General features: G+C 41.9%; 1 protein-coding gene across 2 annotated transcripts in view; it reads left to right on the top strand.

The window, feature by feature from the left end:
- Positions 1-19,753, top strand: part of ADGRA1 (adhesion G protein-coupled receptor A1) — a 553,479-nt gene that overhangs the window by 528,244 nt on the left and 5,482 nt on the right. For both annotated transcript variants that reach the window (XM_090057369.1, XM_090057370.1), the window contains one exon: positions 15,996-16,091. In XM_090057369.1, coding sequence (XP_089913495.1) covers positions 15,996-16,091 — 96 coding nt within the window. The remainder of the gene's footprint in view (positions 1-15,995; positions 16,092-19,753) is intronic.

Below are 19,753 nucleotides of genomic sequence, written 5' to 3'. Positions count from 1 at the left end.
AGTTAGAAAGGCCAAAGCAACTAGAGCTGAAGCTGGCAACACAAATTAAAGACAACAAAAACGTTTTTTTTAGGTATGTAGGGAGTAAAAGGAAGGCAGAGGGCAGCATAGGACCCCTACTGAACAAGAAGGAGCAATTAGTGACAGAGAGAGGGGACAAGATTGAGCTATTCAATGAGTTTTTTTGCCTCGGTGTTACTGAACAGGGCTCAAGATAAGTCTCCTAATGGGTGCCTAGAGGGACACCACCCACCGTCAACACTGACTTGGTGCAGAGTCACTTGGATGGACTGAATGTGTTTAGGTCCGCAGGCTGCATCCGAGAGTACTGAAGGAATTGGCGGGTGTCATGGCAGAACCACTGGCACAGCTGTTTGAGCACTCATGGCACTCAGGTCAGGTCCCAGAGGATTGGAAAAGGGCCAATGTGGTCCCTATTTTTGAGAAGGGGAGGAAGGAGGATCCAAGTAATTATAGGCTAGTCAGTCTCACCTCCATCCTTGGAAAGGTCTTTGAAAAGATTATGAAGGATCATATTTGTGGGAGTCCAGCAGGAAAAATAATGCAGCAGGGCAACCAGCATCGATTCATAGCAGGTAGATCATGCCTGACCAATCTGGTTTAATTTTATGACAGGGTCACAAAATGCTTAGATGCAGGAGTAGAGGTAGATGTCATTTTCTTGGATTTTAACAAGACCTTTGATATGGTGTCTCATCCCATTCTCATAAATAAATTAAGCGGGTGTGACACAGATGATTATATGGTCCTGTGGGTGGCAAATTGGCTTAGCGGTCACACCCAGAGAGTGGTAGTAGATGGGTCAGTATCGACCTGGAAGGATGTGGGTAGTGGGGTCCCGCAGAGTTCGGTCCTTGGACCTGTACTTTTCAATATCTTCATCAGTGACTTGGAAGTGGGTGTGAAGTGTACTCTGTCTAAGTTTGCAGATGATACTAAATTGTGGGGTGAAGTGCACACTCCAGAGGGTAGGGAATGATTACAGGCAGACCTGGACAGGTTAGAAAAGTGGGCAGTACACAGTAAGATGCAGTACAACAAGGACAAGTGCAGAGTGCTGCACATAGGGTGCAAAAATATCCAGCACACCTACTGGCTGGGAAGTGATCCTCTCAGCAGCACAGAAGCAGAAAGGGACCTCGGAGTCATAGTGGGCTCCAAGATGAACATGAGTCGTCTGTGTGATAAAATCATCAGCAGAGCTAACCGCGCTTTATCATGCATCAGCAGATGCATGACAAATAGAACCAAGGAGGTGATACTTCCCCTCTATCGGGCGCTGGTCAGACCGCAGTTGGAGTACTGCATCCAGTTTTGGGCACCACACTTCAAGAAGCATGTTGATAGACTCCAGAGGGTCCAGAGGAGGGCCACTCATACGGTTAGGGGCTTACCGGACAAGCCCTATGAGGAGAGACTGAGGGACCTGGACCTGTTCATCCTTCACAAGAGAAGGCTAAGAGGTGATCTTCTGGCCACCTACAAATTCATTAGGGGAAAGCAGAAAGAGACTGGAAGGGCTCCATTCCCTTGGGGTAACAAGGAACAATGGTCACAAACTGACAGAGAGCAGATTTAGGCTAGACCTCAGGAAAAACTCCTTCATGGTAAGGGTGGCCAAAATCTGGAATGGGCTTCCAAGGGAGGTGGTGCTCTCCCCTAGCTTGGGGGTCTTTAAGAGAAGGCTGGATAGGCATCTGGTTGGGGTCATCTGACCCCAGCACTCTTTCCTGCCTAGGTGGGTGTTCGGACTCGATGATTGTTGAGGTCCGCCCCTAGCATCTATGAAACTATAAACTCCCTGCCAAAACTAAGTCTTTAAATCTAAAATAATATTACCTTATTCTGGTTTGGGGCAGTGGCACTGGCAGGGAATTGGAACAACCGTGAATTTAAATGACAGCAGTAAATTATACCATAGATGAATCAGCAAAAGGTTAGAGCAGTTGTTGCACTTAGGAAGTGGGTTTTTAAACCTAGTGCCCCAGGAATTGACAAACCACCCGACTGATCAATAGCAGAAAGGCTTTAATAAGAATACCACAAGAAAGCTTATAAAACCAACTAACAGAAAAAGAATCCTTCCAAAATAAAATGAGCTACTCCACAAAGTCCTAGTACATATTTAGCAGCAATAGTGTTCTCTCACCAACACCAGCAAAGGAAGCTGGTTCAGTCTTGCAGCTTTCATCAAGCAGGATCCATTGCTTGTTAATCTGGGTACAGTGTAGCAGTGATCTCTTTATGGTTCTCTTGGAGTGCACACTTTGCTGGCAAATTCTTTTAGTTCTTATACTGTTTAATTGTATAATTTCAAAGCATTTTTCCTTGATAGTTGGCCGATTAGAATCCAAACAAACTGGGTGGAAAAGGTGTTGATTATCATCTCATAACTGTTAACAGCCTGGCTCCTGTTCTTGCATGGTCTGGGTATAAAAACTTGTACATCTCTGCAGACCCTGCAATTGTAAGTCAATTTACAAGTGATGGACCTGAGCAGTCAGACAGGATACTTAGAGGTGTCAGCAAACCTGTGTTGGGGTATTTGTATATCAAATGGGCACATTTGCAGTAGCTTGTATAGGTGATGGTTGTTTTTCAAACTCCAGCCATACATTGAATTGTTCAGACATTTTTAACACTCTGTACATTAGGATATTTGTTGGGAGAAGTGTTTGTCACGTACAGGGCATCTTTTCTGTATCTTTCACAAGTTTATCTTGAGATGCATATTTAGCCTTTTGTTTCCTTCAGCTGCCAGTCAATTGAAACGCATATATAGCTTTCTTGCTTTTACTGGCTTCTGAGATGCGCACATGTGATGAGCGCCTCAGTTCTCTGTTGACCATTTTCTTGATTTGACATAATCTAGCACAGAGAATAAAACCAATTGGGGTTGCTCTCTTTGTATGGTTCCAGCTGCCACTTTGCATTTTTGTGCAAAATACAGTTTTTTAATTTGGTCACAAAGATGTTATGTGTAGGCCTGGCCGAGCTGTTGCTATATTCACGATCAACACAGTGGTGCTCAACTTTTGGGCTCAAATAAGTGGCTTGGGCTCACAGGCTGAACAGGCCTCAATGCTTGGATCTTGACTGTGCTGCCCCACCTGGCTCTGTGTGCCAGAATTGGGGCCCTAGGACCCTGTGCCATCTCCACCCAGTCCTGTTTGCTGGTATTGGGTATCCAGAAGCTCATGCCACTCCCACCCAGCCCCATGTGCCTCAAACCCCATACCACCTCCACTGGTTTTGCATGCCAGGATTGGGGGCCTGAGCCACCTCCACTTGTCCCACATGTGGGGATCAGGCTCTAGAGCTCTATGTTGCCTCCACCCAGCCCTGCAACACCTCCACCTGGACCCACATGCTGGGATTGGGCTCCTGGGTCTCTGCCACCTCTGCCAGGTGCTGTCACAGGGATTGGTGCCACCCAGTTCCACATGCAGTGATCCAACTCTGGGGCCTCACACCACCCTCACACAGCATCACATGCCAGGGTCAGGCCTTGTGCTACCCTGTGTGCCAGATCTAGTGCACAGGGCCATCACCTTCATGCTTCCCCACAGACCCATGGGGAAACCCACAGGTTGGATGACAAGGCACCAGGGGCCAGCTCTAACCTGTAGCCTGGGGGTTGAGCACCCCTGGTTTAGAGTACATCAGAGTCTTGGATGTCAATAGCAAAACCATTGCACTATCCCAGTTGAACTTTCTTTACAATCCTTCCCCCAAATGATTTTGCTCCAAGTGTGTTCTGTTTTATCCATGTTATCTCTTCATTTTTCTTCATCATTTATTATATTATTATTGTATAGAGGAAGGGTGTGAAGTGAATGGCCCATAGCCTGTGTTTAGCCCATAAAACTGTTCCAACTGGTAGTTTGGCAAGCTACCAGAAGCAGTGGGTATGGCCAGTGGAGTATGGCCTGCAACAGAATAAGGTGATCCTGCACCCGAACATGGCCATTGGCAGCAGGGGGGAAAGAAAGGACTGGGCAGATGCAACCTTTTCTTGCTCCTCTGCTGCCTGCTCCCCAGCCTGCTGCTCATGAGTGACTGATGCCTCCTGAATCTGGGGGGCACCCACAGAAGCCACCAACCCTGTCAGGCGAGGCACCAACCCTACTAACAGCATCCGTGTCAGCCACTGGGGGACACTGGCCCTGTCGGGGGGGGGCGGCATGTGCACCCCCTACCAGTTGCCCAATCCCCAACCGACACTGATGCCTGCCCATGGACCCATTCTGTAGCCTGATCCCTGACCATGCCATTGTCACCTGATCTCCAACCAACATTCCTGCCCACTCTTGCACCTGCACTGCTGCCTGATCTCCAACCTAGGTTGCCACTTGAACATGGGCCTACGCCACTGGCCCCAAACCTGGACCCACCACAGCTGCTGCTGGCTTGACAAATCCAGCCTAGCAGGAGTTCCCATGGTTGGATCCAGCCTGGGGCCCAAAGTGAGTTTGACAGCCTTGGTATAAACCTATCCTATTATTTTTTCCGTTGGCTTCTATCCTTTCTAAAACGTGCATATTCTTCAATACCCAGTCATATGTTCCAGTCACAGTTGCTGTTCCAGAATGTTTTTCTTGTCTTTATAATATTTGTTGTCACATCTTCCAGTTCCTCCATTCTGTTGCCCTACATTAGGGTACAAGCATTTTTGTGTTTTTTTCTTCTGACCTCACCCAAATTCCTTGCCAGATTAGGTACAGTCACGTTACTGACTCTATCACTTATATAACCACTAAGAAATAGAAATGAAATGAAATAGAAAAAGCACATAAAGCAATTAATATTTTTATAAGTGTCCATAGTTTATCTAGTGGGTGGTAAAAAAGATTTGGAGCTACCTATTAAATGAACAGTATTTTTTTGAAAAACGGTTACTTATTTAGTGAGCGATATCTAATCTGTATGCTGAATGATGCAAGCATTCTGTGAAAAATTAAGTATTTTGATCATGTAACTAAAGACTACATAATAATGTATCCACCCAAAGAGGCTAAATTAAAGTTGCCCAGGCCATTTTAATTCTGGCATATCCTAAGTCTGAGAACTTGACTTTCCAACTTTAACACCCATTATAATTTGTTTTTATTACTCATTTTTCACACATGATCTTCCCATTTATACCTTACCCTTCAGGCAGGTAAAACAAAAAAAAACCCTTAACACTGCAGGGCATTCCTCTATAGCCAAACCAAACAAACAAAATAAACATGGATTATTAGACCAATATACTCAGGAACATGAACCAAAGTCAGGAGATTTTTTTAAAATGCCAGAGAGATACATTTGCAAGTCACCATGATTTCCTAAGTTTGCTCTGATTGTTATCAAAATTCTCAGAAGAATTCTGAGATGAGTTGCAGTATGAAAATTTCAAGGAGATCATTTTCCTTTAGGAGAGTTTTAAAAGAAGTGTCAAAGGGTGCATCCAGGCGAGCACACGCATGTGTGCTTTGTGGTGCCTCAAAGGCTTCTGAGGTGCTGCAAAACAAATGACCAGAGTGAGAAAGTAATCTGTGCTGCATATTTACAACACAGGAAATCCCAGTATCTAAAAAAACAGTTTTAAAAAAGTGGGGCAGCTCATGTACCTGCAACGTATACCATCCATGCCCTGGCTGCTGGCCAGGACCTGTGAACCCAGGTCTCTGCCACTGCAGCCTTAGGAGGCCCCCAGGACTCCAGGTAAGGCTGCTGGGGCCAGCCCAGGTACTGGTTAGGTTCAAGGTTAAGCCCCAGCTTCCCCTAACCACCCAGGGCAATCTGCTGCATGCCAGGGCATGCTTTTAGGGGCGTTCCCAGGGGGACAACTATGTGCCATTGCTATTTGTCCCCAGGGAAATGTACGTGCACTCATCTGCAGATGCCCATAATGGCTTCTGTTCTCTAGGGAGCAGCTACCAACAGCTCCATTGTCTGTTAGTCTTTCTGACCGTCATCACAATGGCATCTGAGGACCTTGTATATATTATGCTTTGAGCAGTTCCAATGTTGATTAGTGTTAGTGCTAGCTCAGATTTAGAGCAGTCGCACCTTAAAGTTAAAAACTTTATCTGACTGTCCCCCACCTGTACAGCTGTGACTTGCTACTAGAGGGCTGGTAACCAGGGGTCTGACAAGGAGCTTCAGCTATGAGTTGCCCCTATGGGACTGATGAGCCAGGACAACCCTCTATCCCTGCTCTAAGTGTAGGGATGAGAGGTGGGCTGTGGGGGATAGGAACATGAATCTAGGAGGCAGAGAGTTAATGAGATGGGGATGGGTAATAAAATGGGAGGTAGAAAGGAAATGGGAGTGGGGGAAGGCTGGTGAAATGAAGGAAGCCACTGAAGGATAAAATAAAAAGAAGTTTTAAAATAATAAACAGAGAAATAGAAGTAGAAAAATTAAAGAAGGTTTTCTGTTTTAATAAGTTGGCATTTGGGATTGGGGTATATGTGATACTGGTCATGCTTCCTGGGATGACTGGGAAGTGGGAGTGGTGAGGGGGACTACTGCCTCTGCCCTGGGAATGAAGCCCCAGCTCATGGGAATGTGATCCAGCACCCTACCTTGTTCATCCCCGACTTCCCCTAGACCCCAGTTCTGGCCCTGCAACCTAGCTAGGTGGCATGTCCTGTGCTGGCTATTTACACAGGGTTGCACCCCTGAGGATGGGAAGGTCACACCACCAGGGGCAAGAGGGGCAGTTGGCTTAGTGCCAGAACCACCCCTAGGCAATAGAGTACAGAGAGTAGAAAGTTTGTTCACACCGAACAGGAAGGTGGGGGAGGGGACACTGCATCCTGGGAAGCTGGAGGACTGCAACTTGGGTGGCTCATCTGTGCAGAGTAGCCACACGTTAATGGCACAAGCTGGCCAATGCAGAGCAGAGAGAAATCTGCCTTGGAGTGTTGTAATTTTAAGCCACCTAAAGTGTGCTTAAACCTAGTTTCAGATGTTAATGTCTGGACAATCCAGGAGTTAAGCGTTCCAGGAGCCATCTAAAATGAGTAACAAGGCTAAAATAGTAATGACTGTTTTGTCTAAGGTCTGTTTTCTCAAATATGTTAAAATTAAACCAGTGTCTGTTATAAAACAAATGTCAAGGAAAAACAGATAAAATCATTTTGTTCTGTGCTCTGTTCCCCTCCTAAACCCCAATTCTGCCAGTTCCTAGCCTGGCAGACCCTTGCAGCTATCTAGGCTCCCACTGTGAGCAATTTGCAAGGCTCCCTACGCCCTGCTGGACTGGGGAGTTACAGTGGAAAATGTTTCTATTTGCCCTCTCAAGGATACTTTGTTTCACTTTTGCATAGGAAAGAAGCAGCAAAAAGATTCCTTGTGTGCTAGTGTCAATTTTCTCATTCTAAAATGTGACTACCTAGGCTTAAGTACTTTTAGAAATAGCCTTAATCAACCAAATAGCTACAATAAATATCATTTCAAACCACCTGAGCTGTATCTCCCATGAACCTATTCACCCCTCCCATACCAAGCCCTAGTAAAAAGAAAGAAATAAATAACCCTTAAGAAAAAAGGCTGACAAAGCCAACAAACTTTGGTTTTCTTGGACAAAAGGAAGTCTGTGTTCCAAAGTTGAAGTCATTCAGCTGAAAACAGGATTTAGGTTAAGAAAAATCAAAACATCAAGCTAGAAGCTCTCAGTCTGGAAAGAACTCACCAGATGCTTTTTCAGTGGTGACTTACTGAGCAGCACTTATGGAAATAAACTTAGAAGAATTTATTACATATTAAGCTTGCAGAATTGATGTTGCCTGTAAGCTGTTTCTGTCATTCTTGCTGACATTATCTTGTCTCTACCAGATTGGCTCTATAGTTCTAAGTATTTCACAGTCAGGTTTGCTTTACAAGAAGTGATCTTGTTGAAAGGAGGCTGGGAAACAGCAGCTATGATGGTGGCAGGGTGACATCACCTAGAGTGGTGCTTACATTTTTAAAAATGTTACTGTATGTAATAAATGTAGAGCTGGTTTTGGGTCATGGTACCAGAAATTTCAAGGTCTCTCTAATAGTCACCATGCTTGTCCCAAAAACATGTATGAATTATTACTAAAGATTCTCTGTTCTTGCTGTGGCAGGACATTGACAGTGTCCTCATCCCCCATCTTACCTGTGGCAAGAGTAATGGTCTTTATGATGTTTTGGGCATTGTGTGCCTCGTAGTTGGATATATGGGTTGTTCCCAAAGCTTACAAGAATAGTCAGGAAAACATTTGTCTAGAGGTATGTAAAACAGGCTGTATTCGATTTGATTTCGAATCACTCAAGGACAGTGATTCAGTTCATTGTTTCAGATCACTGTCCCTGATTTGATTCAGCTGAATCCGAATCTGAAGATTTAGTGCTGACCCAGTCCACTTCCAGGTCCACTGCTGAGCGCACTGGCCCCCCACCCCCCATGCCCTGCTGGCTTGGCGATTGGCCATGGTGGGACCCTGGGTCCCTCCCCAGACCCAGGAGGCACCAGTCACCAAGATGGAGGGCACGGGGTGGGGGGGGAGTACATGCTCCCCTACAGACCCGGAAGTGCTTCTGGTCCGCTTCCAGGTCTGCTGCCGAGTGCACTGGGGAGCCCCCCATGCTCCTGTGGGACACTCCATGCGCCCCAGCATTGCAGCGTTCATGAGTCCCTGCTACCTAGAGGGACACAGAAAAAACATTTTAAGCTGTAGCTGTCTGAATCTTTGCAAATCCCTCAAAATCAATCCGGAGGGTTTCAATTCGATTTGGAGAGATTAAAAAGTCTCCTGATTCAATTCAGATTTGGAGACTTGGTCACTGAATCACAGCCAAATTGAATCATGGTCCAAAGCGTCACACAGCCCTACTAGGTCCAATCCTGTCTTCAACAGTTGTTGGGCTAAATGACCTCACATGGGCCCTTATAATCCTACCTTTCTATAATTCTAAAATTTTACGTGCTTTTGTTCAAGCCCTAACTACGGGGTAGTTAGAGGTGTGGCTGCAGTACATGAAGGCACACATGAGCTAGGATTAAAATGGTTAGCTTGGAAAAGAAAATGAAGAAGATGTAGCAGTCTGGGCTTCAGTAAATAGGTGCAGATCCATAAGCCCCCTGATGCCCCCAGGGGCTTACTTAGGCAGCTGGCAAAACCCAAGTGTGTGCAGAAACAAAGAAGCAAACCCCTGCAGTGACTGAAGCCATTAGCTGGCAATTGGTTTTATGTCTAAAATTACCCCATGGATTACTTTTCCTTTAAAACAATTTTAAAATATTATCAAATGTGTGTCAAGATTGATTTTTATGTGTAAAATCCTTTATGTCCTCTCTGTAATTTTCTTTGAGTCTTTAAAGCCATTCAGTTGTGTGTGTGTGTGTGAGAGAGAGAGAGAGAGAGACCTACCCAACCCCTCCTACAGTTCTACTAACCAGTTCTACACTACTACAGTTATATGAGGCCTAGGTTCCCCCCTAGCATAAGCTCTCTACTTAATATCTCTTGAAGTGTTTCATTGGCAATAGCTTCTCAGCATTAACGTGGAAGCCATGCAACAGCTGCATTAGTAGCGCCATCCTGTAACATCCTGTGGAAGCAGAGGCAGTCCAAATATGGAAATGACAAAAATAAGAGAAAAAATGAGGGTCATACAATTAGAACATCAAGCAACTTCACCTGGTGCTTGAAGTTCAGGAAAGCTACTGGCCTGTGTTCATCTCTTGACAGTTAGCCTATAACTATACCAATTTTTAAATACTCCTGTATACTATGAGACCATCTATTCTGTAGATCAGGCATTTCAAAAGAAACTGGTACTTCTGGATCAGTCTGCCCAAAGTAAATAAAAACTAGATTGTTTAAATACATAAAAGGAAATAAAGATTCGGAGTGAAGACATTTTAGCTCGGCTGTAGATCTTTCCTACAAATTATAAAAAGTATAGACCACCCTTAATTTAGGAGAGTAAAACAAAAATAAAACTGGAATGTAAAAGTTGAGTGGCTCATATGGAAGGGTGAAGAACGTAACTGGAAAGTGAGAAGTGGATAAGAAGCCAGGCTCTAAAAGCAAAATTGTACCCATTAGGTATAGATAAGGTAAGTTTAAAGGAGTTCACAGTCAACAGTGAAAGGTGAAAAAGATTCATGGTACTTTTTTTAATAGAACAAACATCAGAAGAAAACACAGGGGAGAAATGTGTGTCTGTTTAATTCATGGGGTTAATCCTTAATGGTTACTGTCTAGGTTTATACTGGGCAAGAATTTTGTCTGACTGCTGCTGTGTGAATAAAAGTAATTGAAAACCAGCTGAAACACACAAAAATCTGTTGTGGGGAGAAGAGCTAAACCTGAAGAGTATAATCTTTAGTGAAGATCCCGCTGGCAAAACTCTATATGCTTCATTTCCATTCATCTGGGTTGAGGGGGCTGCTCCGTAGAATAAAGCTATTCCATGGAAGACAACGAAAGAAATACCAAATACCCATGACAATTAGTGCCAACTACATCAGGATTAACCCAAACAGTCTTATTTCCATGTTGCCAAATTTCTTTTGGAAGTAATAATCAGATATCAGCAGGAATACAATGGCATCAATGAGGACTTAAGGACCACAGCAGAGGGATCAACCCTCCTTATGAACACTCAGGCCTTCCAGGAAGATCAAGATGTCATATGCCTTGCTCAGACTAGTTTCACTTATTGGAAGTAACTTGTTTCCTGGAGGTATAATTTAGTCTATTCCCTTCTACTGTAATAGAGAGGAAGGACAATCTTGTGTCAAGGGCACATAACCAGCAATAAAAAGGACTGGGTTCTGAGCTAGAGGTCACATCAAATCTAAAATTACCAAGCCCATCAGTATGTCAAGCAGGCTGTGTGGGCTGGGATGTTTCCTCACAGACACAGTGTAGATGCTTTTGTCCAGTGCCACTTAGCTTGGCCCCAGGCGAAGTAACCTGCCTTGGCCCTTCAGTGGTGCTGTGAACTTCTAGTTCAGGTGGCAGTCCTTGTGGATCAGCATTGTGCTGCCAAACACTAAGTTTACCATGTACATGCGCACAAACTTTCTGTGTGACCTTAGCCAAATGCTTAATCTGTCATTCTCAGTTTTCTTATCTGCATAACAATGATACTAATTCTCAAAGACTGCACAAAAGCTTGTAAAGTTAAATTAGTTAAAGAGCATTTTGATTCCTGCAGATGAAAGGTATTCTATAAGGATGAAGTGTTGTTATTTATTATCAACTGTGTTTCTTTTTATTCTCTTGGCCTCTTAGAAAGTAAATTTTCTCTTTTTCACAATAAAATATTGCACAGAAATTAAAGATTGGAAGGAGAAAAACGTATCTAAATTTACTAAATGTAATTCCATTGTGTAATTACCTGAAGGCCTTTGGATTTTCCTAGGAAATTACTCTTCCACTTTGGTAACTTTTCAAATACTTTTTTATTAATATATAAATTAATTTTGGCAAATACAGTGTTTTAGTCCTTGTGCAGAAAGGCCAGTGCATGCAGTCTGTGCCCCTAAGTGTATGGAACCTATTTCATGTTCTTTACCTCCCTTTCTTCCAAATGTTACCTTTCTTCTACTTTCATTCTATTAGTCTGTAATCCAGTTTCTTTTAATTTTGGGAGATCTCCCAGGTTCATCTTTCCCCTTACCCTGAAGAGTTCTGATACTGTAGTTGAAGAATTATTTGGATATACTGTCGTTTCTAGCATGTGTTTTACCTTTTTTTAGTAATGAGACTGGGCAGGCAGCACACCGTGCTGGATATCAGTGCAGTGCACCTTGGGTGTATTAAAAGTATTTGACTTTACCTACTGCATTTATAGAATGTATTTTATTAATTTTACCAATGAGACAAGACAGGCATTTGGCTGGATTTTGCCACATTTCTGGAGTATTGTCTGGGTTAATGCTTCTAGAGCAGCTGAGAATTACTAACATGTAGCCCAGCACACACCTCAAGTGTGATGTTGTGAGAGTGCAACACTAACATTGTGATGCAGTAGTTGTTTTTAAATCCTAATATAGATAAATACATAACCTATATAATTTACAAAAACAGATGTGCATTTAATTATAGTTTCAATTTGTAAGAAAAGAGTCTTAAATTGAGATTATAAACTGTTTTTAGTGAAACACTGTACCAGGGGTCAGCATCCTGTAGCCCACGGGCCAGAACACAGAATCATAGAAGTAGGGTCGGAAGGGACATTGTAGATCTTCAAGTCCAACCCCCTGCCTGGGCAGGAAAAAAACTGGGCTCAAATGACTCCAGCCAGGTAGGCATCAAGCCTCTTCTTAAAGATCCCCAGGGTAGGAGCCAGCACCACTTCCCTAGGAAGTTGGTTCCAGCTCCTAGCCGCCCTAATTGTGAAGTAGTTCTTGCAGATGTCTAATCTAAACCTACTCTCCAACAACTTGTGGCTGTTATTCCTTGTTATGTCAGGGGGCACTAGGGGAAACAAGGTCTCTCCCAAACCCTTCTGGTCCCCCCTAGTGAGTTTATGGACGGTCACCAGGTCCCCCCTCAGCCTTCTCTTGTGAAGGCTGAACAGGTTCAGGTCCCGCAGTCTCTCATTGTAGTGTCTGCCCTGATCATGCGGGTGGCCCTCCTCTGGACCCTTTCAATGTTGTCTACATCCCTCCTGAAGTGGGGCGCACAGAACTGGACACAGTACTCCAGATGTGGCCTGACCAGTGTCGCGTAGAGGGGGAGGATCACCTCCTTGGCCCTACTTGAGATGCACCTGTGGATGCATGACAAGGTCCGGTTAGCCCTGCCAACCGTGACCTCGCGTTTTCAGCCCAAGTTCAATAATGACTCCAAGATCCCTTTCTGCCTCCGTGCTCTCAAGAAGGGAGTTCCCCATCTTATAAGTGTGCTGCTGGTTACTACTGCCCAAGTGCAGCACCCTGCACTTGTCAGTATTGAAACGCATCCTGTTTTTGATAGCCCACCCCTGTAACCTATCCAGGTCTTGCTGCAGTCTTTCCCTCCCTACTAGTGTGCTCACCTCACCCCAAATTTTGGTATCATCAGCAAATTTAAACAGGTTGCTTTTCACCCTGTCATCCAGATCCAATTCACCAACTGATTTTTTTTCTTATATGGCCTGATAAACTGGGATGTCAGCAACAATTCACCAGTGGTAGCTGAGTCACAAGAGATTGCACATCTTTTAGACCAAGCTATATTAATTCGGCTTGCCACTCCCAAAATGTTCTTGACCTGCGCTCTATGCTATATGCACGCTACTTACAGCCAAAATTGGGTTTCTTATTCAGACATCCACATCTGTTTTTCTGCCTTATAACTTGAACTAAAATTAGGATAAACTTTTTGATGTTTAGTCTCTACCCAAAGATTTTGTTTCAGAAAACTTCATTCAGTTTGTGTTTGCAAGGAGCATGTTTGTATGTCTTCATATTACTCTTGTCCCAGTGCTCAAATAAAAAAAAGGCACAATCATTCACTTCCAATGACTGACTAGATCTTGTCCAGATTCAGCTTGTTCTTTAGAGTTGGCTGAGCTCTAAGGAAAATGCCAAGTTTGAGGGAAATAGACTTAGTCATTTTGAAGTTCTGAAAGCTGAAATTCCTCCTGTGTATAAAGGATGTTTTCCTGTTAGATTTCTTTGCTCTATTTACAGCTTAGATCATAAAGGCAATGCTGTTATGTAGACTTCAGTGTGGGAGTTTTCTCTCTGACATCAGTCCTGGAGGTTAAGTAAATGTAGGTTCTAGTCTTGGTTTTAACTAGCCTGCTATGTAATGTTGGAGAAATTAACTTAACTGCACTATCTTGTTTCCATGGTCTGTAAAACTACTACTCACAAAGCCTGTAAGATTACTTGCCATTTGCACTGTACTTTGAAAAATACAGAAGTCAGTTTCTGATCTCAGAAAATAATTTTGCATAATAATTGGGCACATCTACACATGCACTTTAATGCACATTAACCTATTTTAATGTGCATTAAAGCATCACTAAAAGCCATGCTCTTTAGTTAATATGCATTAAGATAGGCTAATACTTCACACTTTTACACATGTTCGGGGATGGCAGCACTTCAATTAGAGAGGCTCCAAGAGCCACTCTAATTTAAGTGCTGCTGCATCTTGTGTATCAGTGTCCCCTCACTTAAAAATGGTGACAGGGGTGCTTGAACCAAAACTCATTCAACAAGCTTTAGGTAAAGCACCCCAGCCACCATTTTTAAGTGAGTGGACACTAATATACAAGATGCAGGAGGCTGCTGGAGCATGGTAATTGCCATGATCCAGCATACTCAATTAATTGAGTTTGCTCTGATGCACTCAAATTCCAGCCTTCATACTCATGTAAAGATGCCCCATTTTCCTAGGACCTCATAATGGAGGTACTTGATTTAATGTGCATTAACTGACCATGTTAATGCATGTTGAGATGTGCCCAATGTGTTGCATAAGTAAGAGATTTCCCTTCAGTTTGGAGAAGGATCTTCCTCTGCCTGAGGAAGATCAAATCTCTTTTCCTATCATTTAGTGTTACTGCCTTCCACACTTAAGAGGCAATGGAAGAACAAATTGTTGTTTTTTGCAGAGAAAAAAGAAGTGGGAAAAAGCAATGAGAAAGGATGTGTACATGGCAACAATGGAGGTTCAGGTGCTGTAGGGGGGCATGGGTTGGTGATTTGAAATATGTAACCTTGCTGACCCCACAGGTTCAAATCAGACCTTCATGCTAATCATAAACAAAGTGAGTTCACTGACATTTATTGCATTTTCAGACAGTGTTCTGAAAACTAGAAGTTTTCTGAATGGGTTTTAAAGAGCAAAACAAAGTCTATGCAATTAAAAATTTTCTCCCTGTGGCACTGAACAAAATTTTTCCCTGTTAGCTGAACTTTAGCTTCTTTTGTACCAGTGGGCTGTGATGCTCATCTCTGTCTCAGAGATCACAGAATTCTAGTGCTGTATTATGTGAATAATTTGTGCTTTGTTTTGGGATAGGAGGTGCTATAGAAATGTAAAACATTATTACAGTTCATTCTGCTGAATGTGGACATAATAAAGCTGGATGACTCGTTCAAAGGGGTGTCTCCTAGGAATCTGATTTAACCTAATGATAGTATATGGTAATCACTGCTGCTTAATTGGAACAGTATTATCATTAATTCAGCTTATTGGGATGAATTTGGTTCCAAGTAGTTAAGTGGTGTTTAACCAGTTAAATGGGTATGAAATGATTTGCCTCTGGTCTTTTAATACAAATCACCAAAGAAAGATTAAATTTGATATTGTTCTAGACTTTTGTTAGACCCTGCTCTAGGGCTCACAGGATTTATATGCATGGATGCATTTGCAAGACTCAGGCCTTAACCTGTTAGTGAAACTACTCTCCCAATAGTTTTGTCAGATTAGGAGCAGTAGATGAAGGGAGACTTTATGATCCGAAGTATCACGGTTTGGCATCCCAGCTTGGAAGGAATGCTGTTACCAAAAGACAGTTTCTTCTCATTTCTCCTGACTGAACGTGGTTTCACAGTTGTCAAGGAAGACATAGGAAGCCATTTCTGTGACCTAGAATCTCTCACAATAGCTACTGAGAAAATTTTAGGTTGGATGTAAACCATTTATAGTGTTTTTCAAATTTTATGTATAAATAACTTTTACATTAGTTGAGGTTTTATTTTTTTAGTTTTGCTATCATTATAATTATATTTGTTAAAACTATTAGTAAAGATTCTAAAATGCATCCATTTAAACATGAATCCTCACTATTCTTGTTTCCCTGGTGCTTTATAAGGTACATTGCTTATGGTGACATTTTATTTCCTTGCTTTTCTCTTCTTAGAGAAATTGTATTTAATGTTCTTAGGCTATACTGTACATTATTTTCTTGTTATGACTACTTCAAGGAAGAAAAACTGTTCAAAAACAATACTACCAATGGCAAGCCATGCAAATTAAAATATTGTTATCTCTTAACAGATTTTACCTGATTAGTGGGGGTGTTCCTTTTATTATTTGTGGGATTACAGCGGCCACAAACATCAATAACTATGGAAATGAAGGCAATGCCCCATAGTAAGTATATGCTATTGTAATAAAAAATATTTTGTTGAACTATTTTTATGTCTATCTGATGCTGATAAATTTTATTAAATCATAAAGGTTAGAGAGAGAGAGTGTAAGATGGAATTCCATAATTCCAAGGACCATGGTAACATTTAGGAAATAATGTCTATGGAAGTTCAGTGTTTTCATTTTTGGGTTCAATACTTTTCACTCACTGCCCAGTTTGTACAATTCTGACTCCACTGATATCAATGGAGTTATATTTAATTTAAAATTGTATAAACATGAAAGGAATTAGATGTATTGTTTCTTCACTCAGGGTAATCATGTACTTTTGTCGAAAGTTACACACACACACACACACACAACTTTATGTATATTACATATATATTGCTTCTTTACTTGTTTGATTTATATACTGCCCTACCCAGCAAAGTGTCAGTGTAGTTCACAATAAGGCCAGGTACAGACTTTACATTTTTACTGGTAGAAGTGATCAGAAACCAGTCTAAACCCATCACAGAACAGAAGTTCAGGGCACAAAACCAGTCTATACCTGTATCAGAACAGAAGTTCGACACACATAGACTGGTTTAAAAATGGCAGAACCTGGTTTAAGATTTGTCCCCCCCACTCCCACAGAATGGTGAATTTGTGTTCTGTTCATTACCAATCTAAACTATGCTGCATAACTTAGATTCTTCCTCGGGCTTTTTGAATGTCTGTACCTAGCCTAAGAGAACACAGTAACTCATAAAACAGGAAAATGAACAGAAGAACAAAAAAAAAAGAAACTTAAAAAGGGAACCAGAATAGCCACATAAAACAGAGACCCTTTAAGCAATCTCTTAGCCTAGCTTTGTTGACTAAACACCTGGTCAAATAGGAAGGTCTTACGATACTTCTGAAGGATGGCCAGGCTTAGGCTCTGTTGGGCCTCAAAAGGAAAGGTGTTCTAGAGATGAGGATCACCTGCCAAGAATGACTTCCTATGAGCTTTGCCAAGTACATTTGGCTTATTGTTGGTACTTGAAGGTTGCTCTCAGCTGACGTCAGAGATCACAATGTGAGATAAGGAAACAGGCATCCCCTTAGGCAGATAGGGCTCAGATCATTTAAGGATTCTTTGTTCAAAACCAGCACCTTGATTTATGCCCGGAAAGCTATTGGAAGTCAATGCAAACTCTGGAGCAATAGAGTTATGTAATCCTGGTGACCCACCTGCATCAGTAGGTATACCACCACATGCTGCGCCAGCTGGCGCTCACTATATCAGCCCATCAGAAACAAGAAAAACAGATAATTGCTATATCTGCTTTCATTTTCCATAAAATTTCCAGTTTAAAATAGTAAGATCAGATAGTGACTGGTTCTGAAGTCTGTTTGGAGTGGAAAGAGAAGACTAAATAAATATATGACGTCTTTGCACATGTGTGATGGACAGCATAAGTGTTCACTGTATGACTCTCATTGCTAGTGGTGCAACAACTGCAAACACAGTAATGCAAAAGCCTACTGGTGCACTTTTACCAGTTCATAAAAGAGGCAGATGCACCATACCTCGTTGAACAGACCACACGTCATTTGCAGAGATCTGATGCCCTTTCCTCAGGCATTTTGCTTAGTGCAATTACAGGAATTACAAATACCTAATAAATAGCTTTGTAGAGAGATACTGATGATGCTTTTAGTCCCTCTTTATATTGCTTCCTTAAAAATAAAAAATGTTGGGTTTTCAGCAAGGTTTTCAAGATGCATACTAGTGTCCAATCTAACCAGATAGGTTGTATGGCTATCACAGATTCGTGTTTCAGGTGCCTTATGTGCATTATTAACTGTTGCTTCCTGGGAAACAGAGTGCAAAAGGATCCTAGTAGGCTCCCCCATAAAAACAGAACACGAAGTGACTCAGATTGCCAAATGGAATTGATTGCTCTGAGGTGTGTGTCCCTGATCAGTGTCCTAATGCATTTATCAATATATTATGTCAATACAGTGCAACTGCTGCTCTGCAGGGAGTCAGGTTCAGTTAATTCTACGGTGCTTTAAGTATGCTGCCTCATACCTCCGAAAGCAACTGTGATATGAGCTAGAAAAGAGGAATCTGAAAACAAAGTGGAATATATAATAACATTTGGCCTTTTATAACAGCTTTCACAGAGAACTGAATTTTGACAGTAAATTAGTCAAGACCCTTAGCAACTTTATCTTCTCAGCCTGGGACCCACTCAGACCATCCCTGTCATATACTCAAAACGTATTTATTCAAACATGTCCAATTAGACAATCACTTACAATCAACAGTGTATTAAAAGACTTGATTATTTATATTCATAAATCTGTAAGACATTTTTCATTTTGGCACAATTAAGAGGTTGTACTTCTTTAATCACTTTAATCACAGCTAATCAATACTGGTATCACAATCTGTACAGAAAACAGGACACAGGTGAGAGAGGGTTAGAGAGAAAAGAAAGCTGCAAATTGAACATCACAGTGGGTTGTGTGCCTTCTCCATTTTTAATAATGTTAATACATAAAAATGTAGATGTAGCAACTTTAACATATTTTTTATGGAACCAAAGAACTGATTTTTAAGTAATCCATGATGAGATTCCACTTGAAATAACTGCATCCTGAGAGAATGTTCCACTGGGGAACCTTCCAGTTTTCATTTTGCATCCAAGACGTACCATTCATATTTTATTTAAAGCTTACCCACCAATCACACTCATAAAATAAAAACTAGTATTACCTTATTTACCTAGATGATGTTTTTCAACATACCTCTCACAAGAACAATATATATATTCCTGGAGGTGCTTCTGAGATAATTAATAAATTGTGAGTTTGTTAAAGATCAGAGCTCAGGGTAAAAAGTTAAATGTGGTTGCATTGCAACTCACACTAAACAGAACTCAACTGACCTAAATCTTGTTAAGGCAGAGGGCTTCACCTTGGAGGATGACATTGCCACGTTACGAAATGGTAGCAGAATCCAAGCCAAAGAGGAGTCTTTTTTTCAAAAAAAGGGTGAGAACCATTTTTAGAAGGAACGTATCTGATATTAGGAATGTTTTTCCCTTTCCCTGTAACAAAACTATGGGTTTTTAAATTAACCTATATTTGTTGTTAGTTTTCCATAAAAACATGTTGAAAATCAAGTATTGTCCCTCTTCATAGTCCCCATGGACCAAATACTGGGCATACATAACATTTTCTCTTTTTATGAAATTGGTATGATGTAGATTGAGATGCCTCCCATCCTGCATAACACACAGAGAGATTGAATTCTGGAGAATAACATGGGGAAGGCAGCAGCTTCCTCCAAATTCCAGGAGAAGGATGGACTCCTCCCGCGCTTAAACCTCAGTGGGCTTAGAAAGAGACTCTGATTGGGACAGTGCAGGCTGCAGAGAACTGTAATGTTTCAGAAACTGAAATCAGTCAAGGATTTCTGGAGGAGATGTACTAGAAGGGCTTAAAGGTTTTCCTCTATGGTAATCATGTGGATGTCCAGACAAGACTCCAGCCTTCTATGGCATCCAGGAAATGGTGATGTTTTGTTTAAAACTAAATAGAAAAGGAGCATTGACCCCATTACCTTTCTCTTCCCATGACCTGAATGATTATAGCCTTAGCTTTAAATTAATTCCTGCAGTCTTGTGTAC

The sequence above is a fragment of the Crocodylus siamensis genome, chromosome 7 (genome assembly GCF_052110815.1).
Source record: "Crocodylus siamensis isolate JL-2025a chromosome 7, ASM5211081v1, whole genome shotgun sequence".
Classification (NCBI taxonomy): domain Eukaryota; kingdom Metazoa; phylum Chordata; order Crocodylia; family Crocodylidae; genus Crocodylus; species Crocodylus siamensis.
This window is presented reverse-complemented; position numbering and strand designations above follow the sequence as displayed.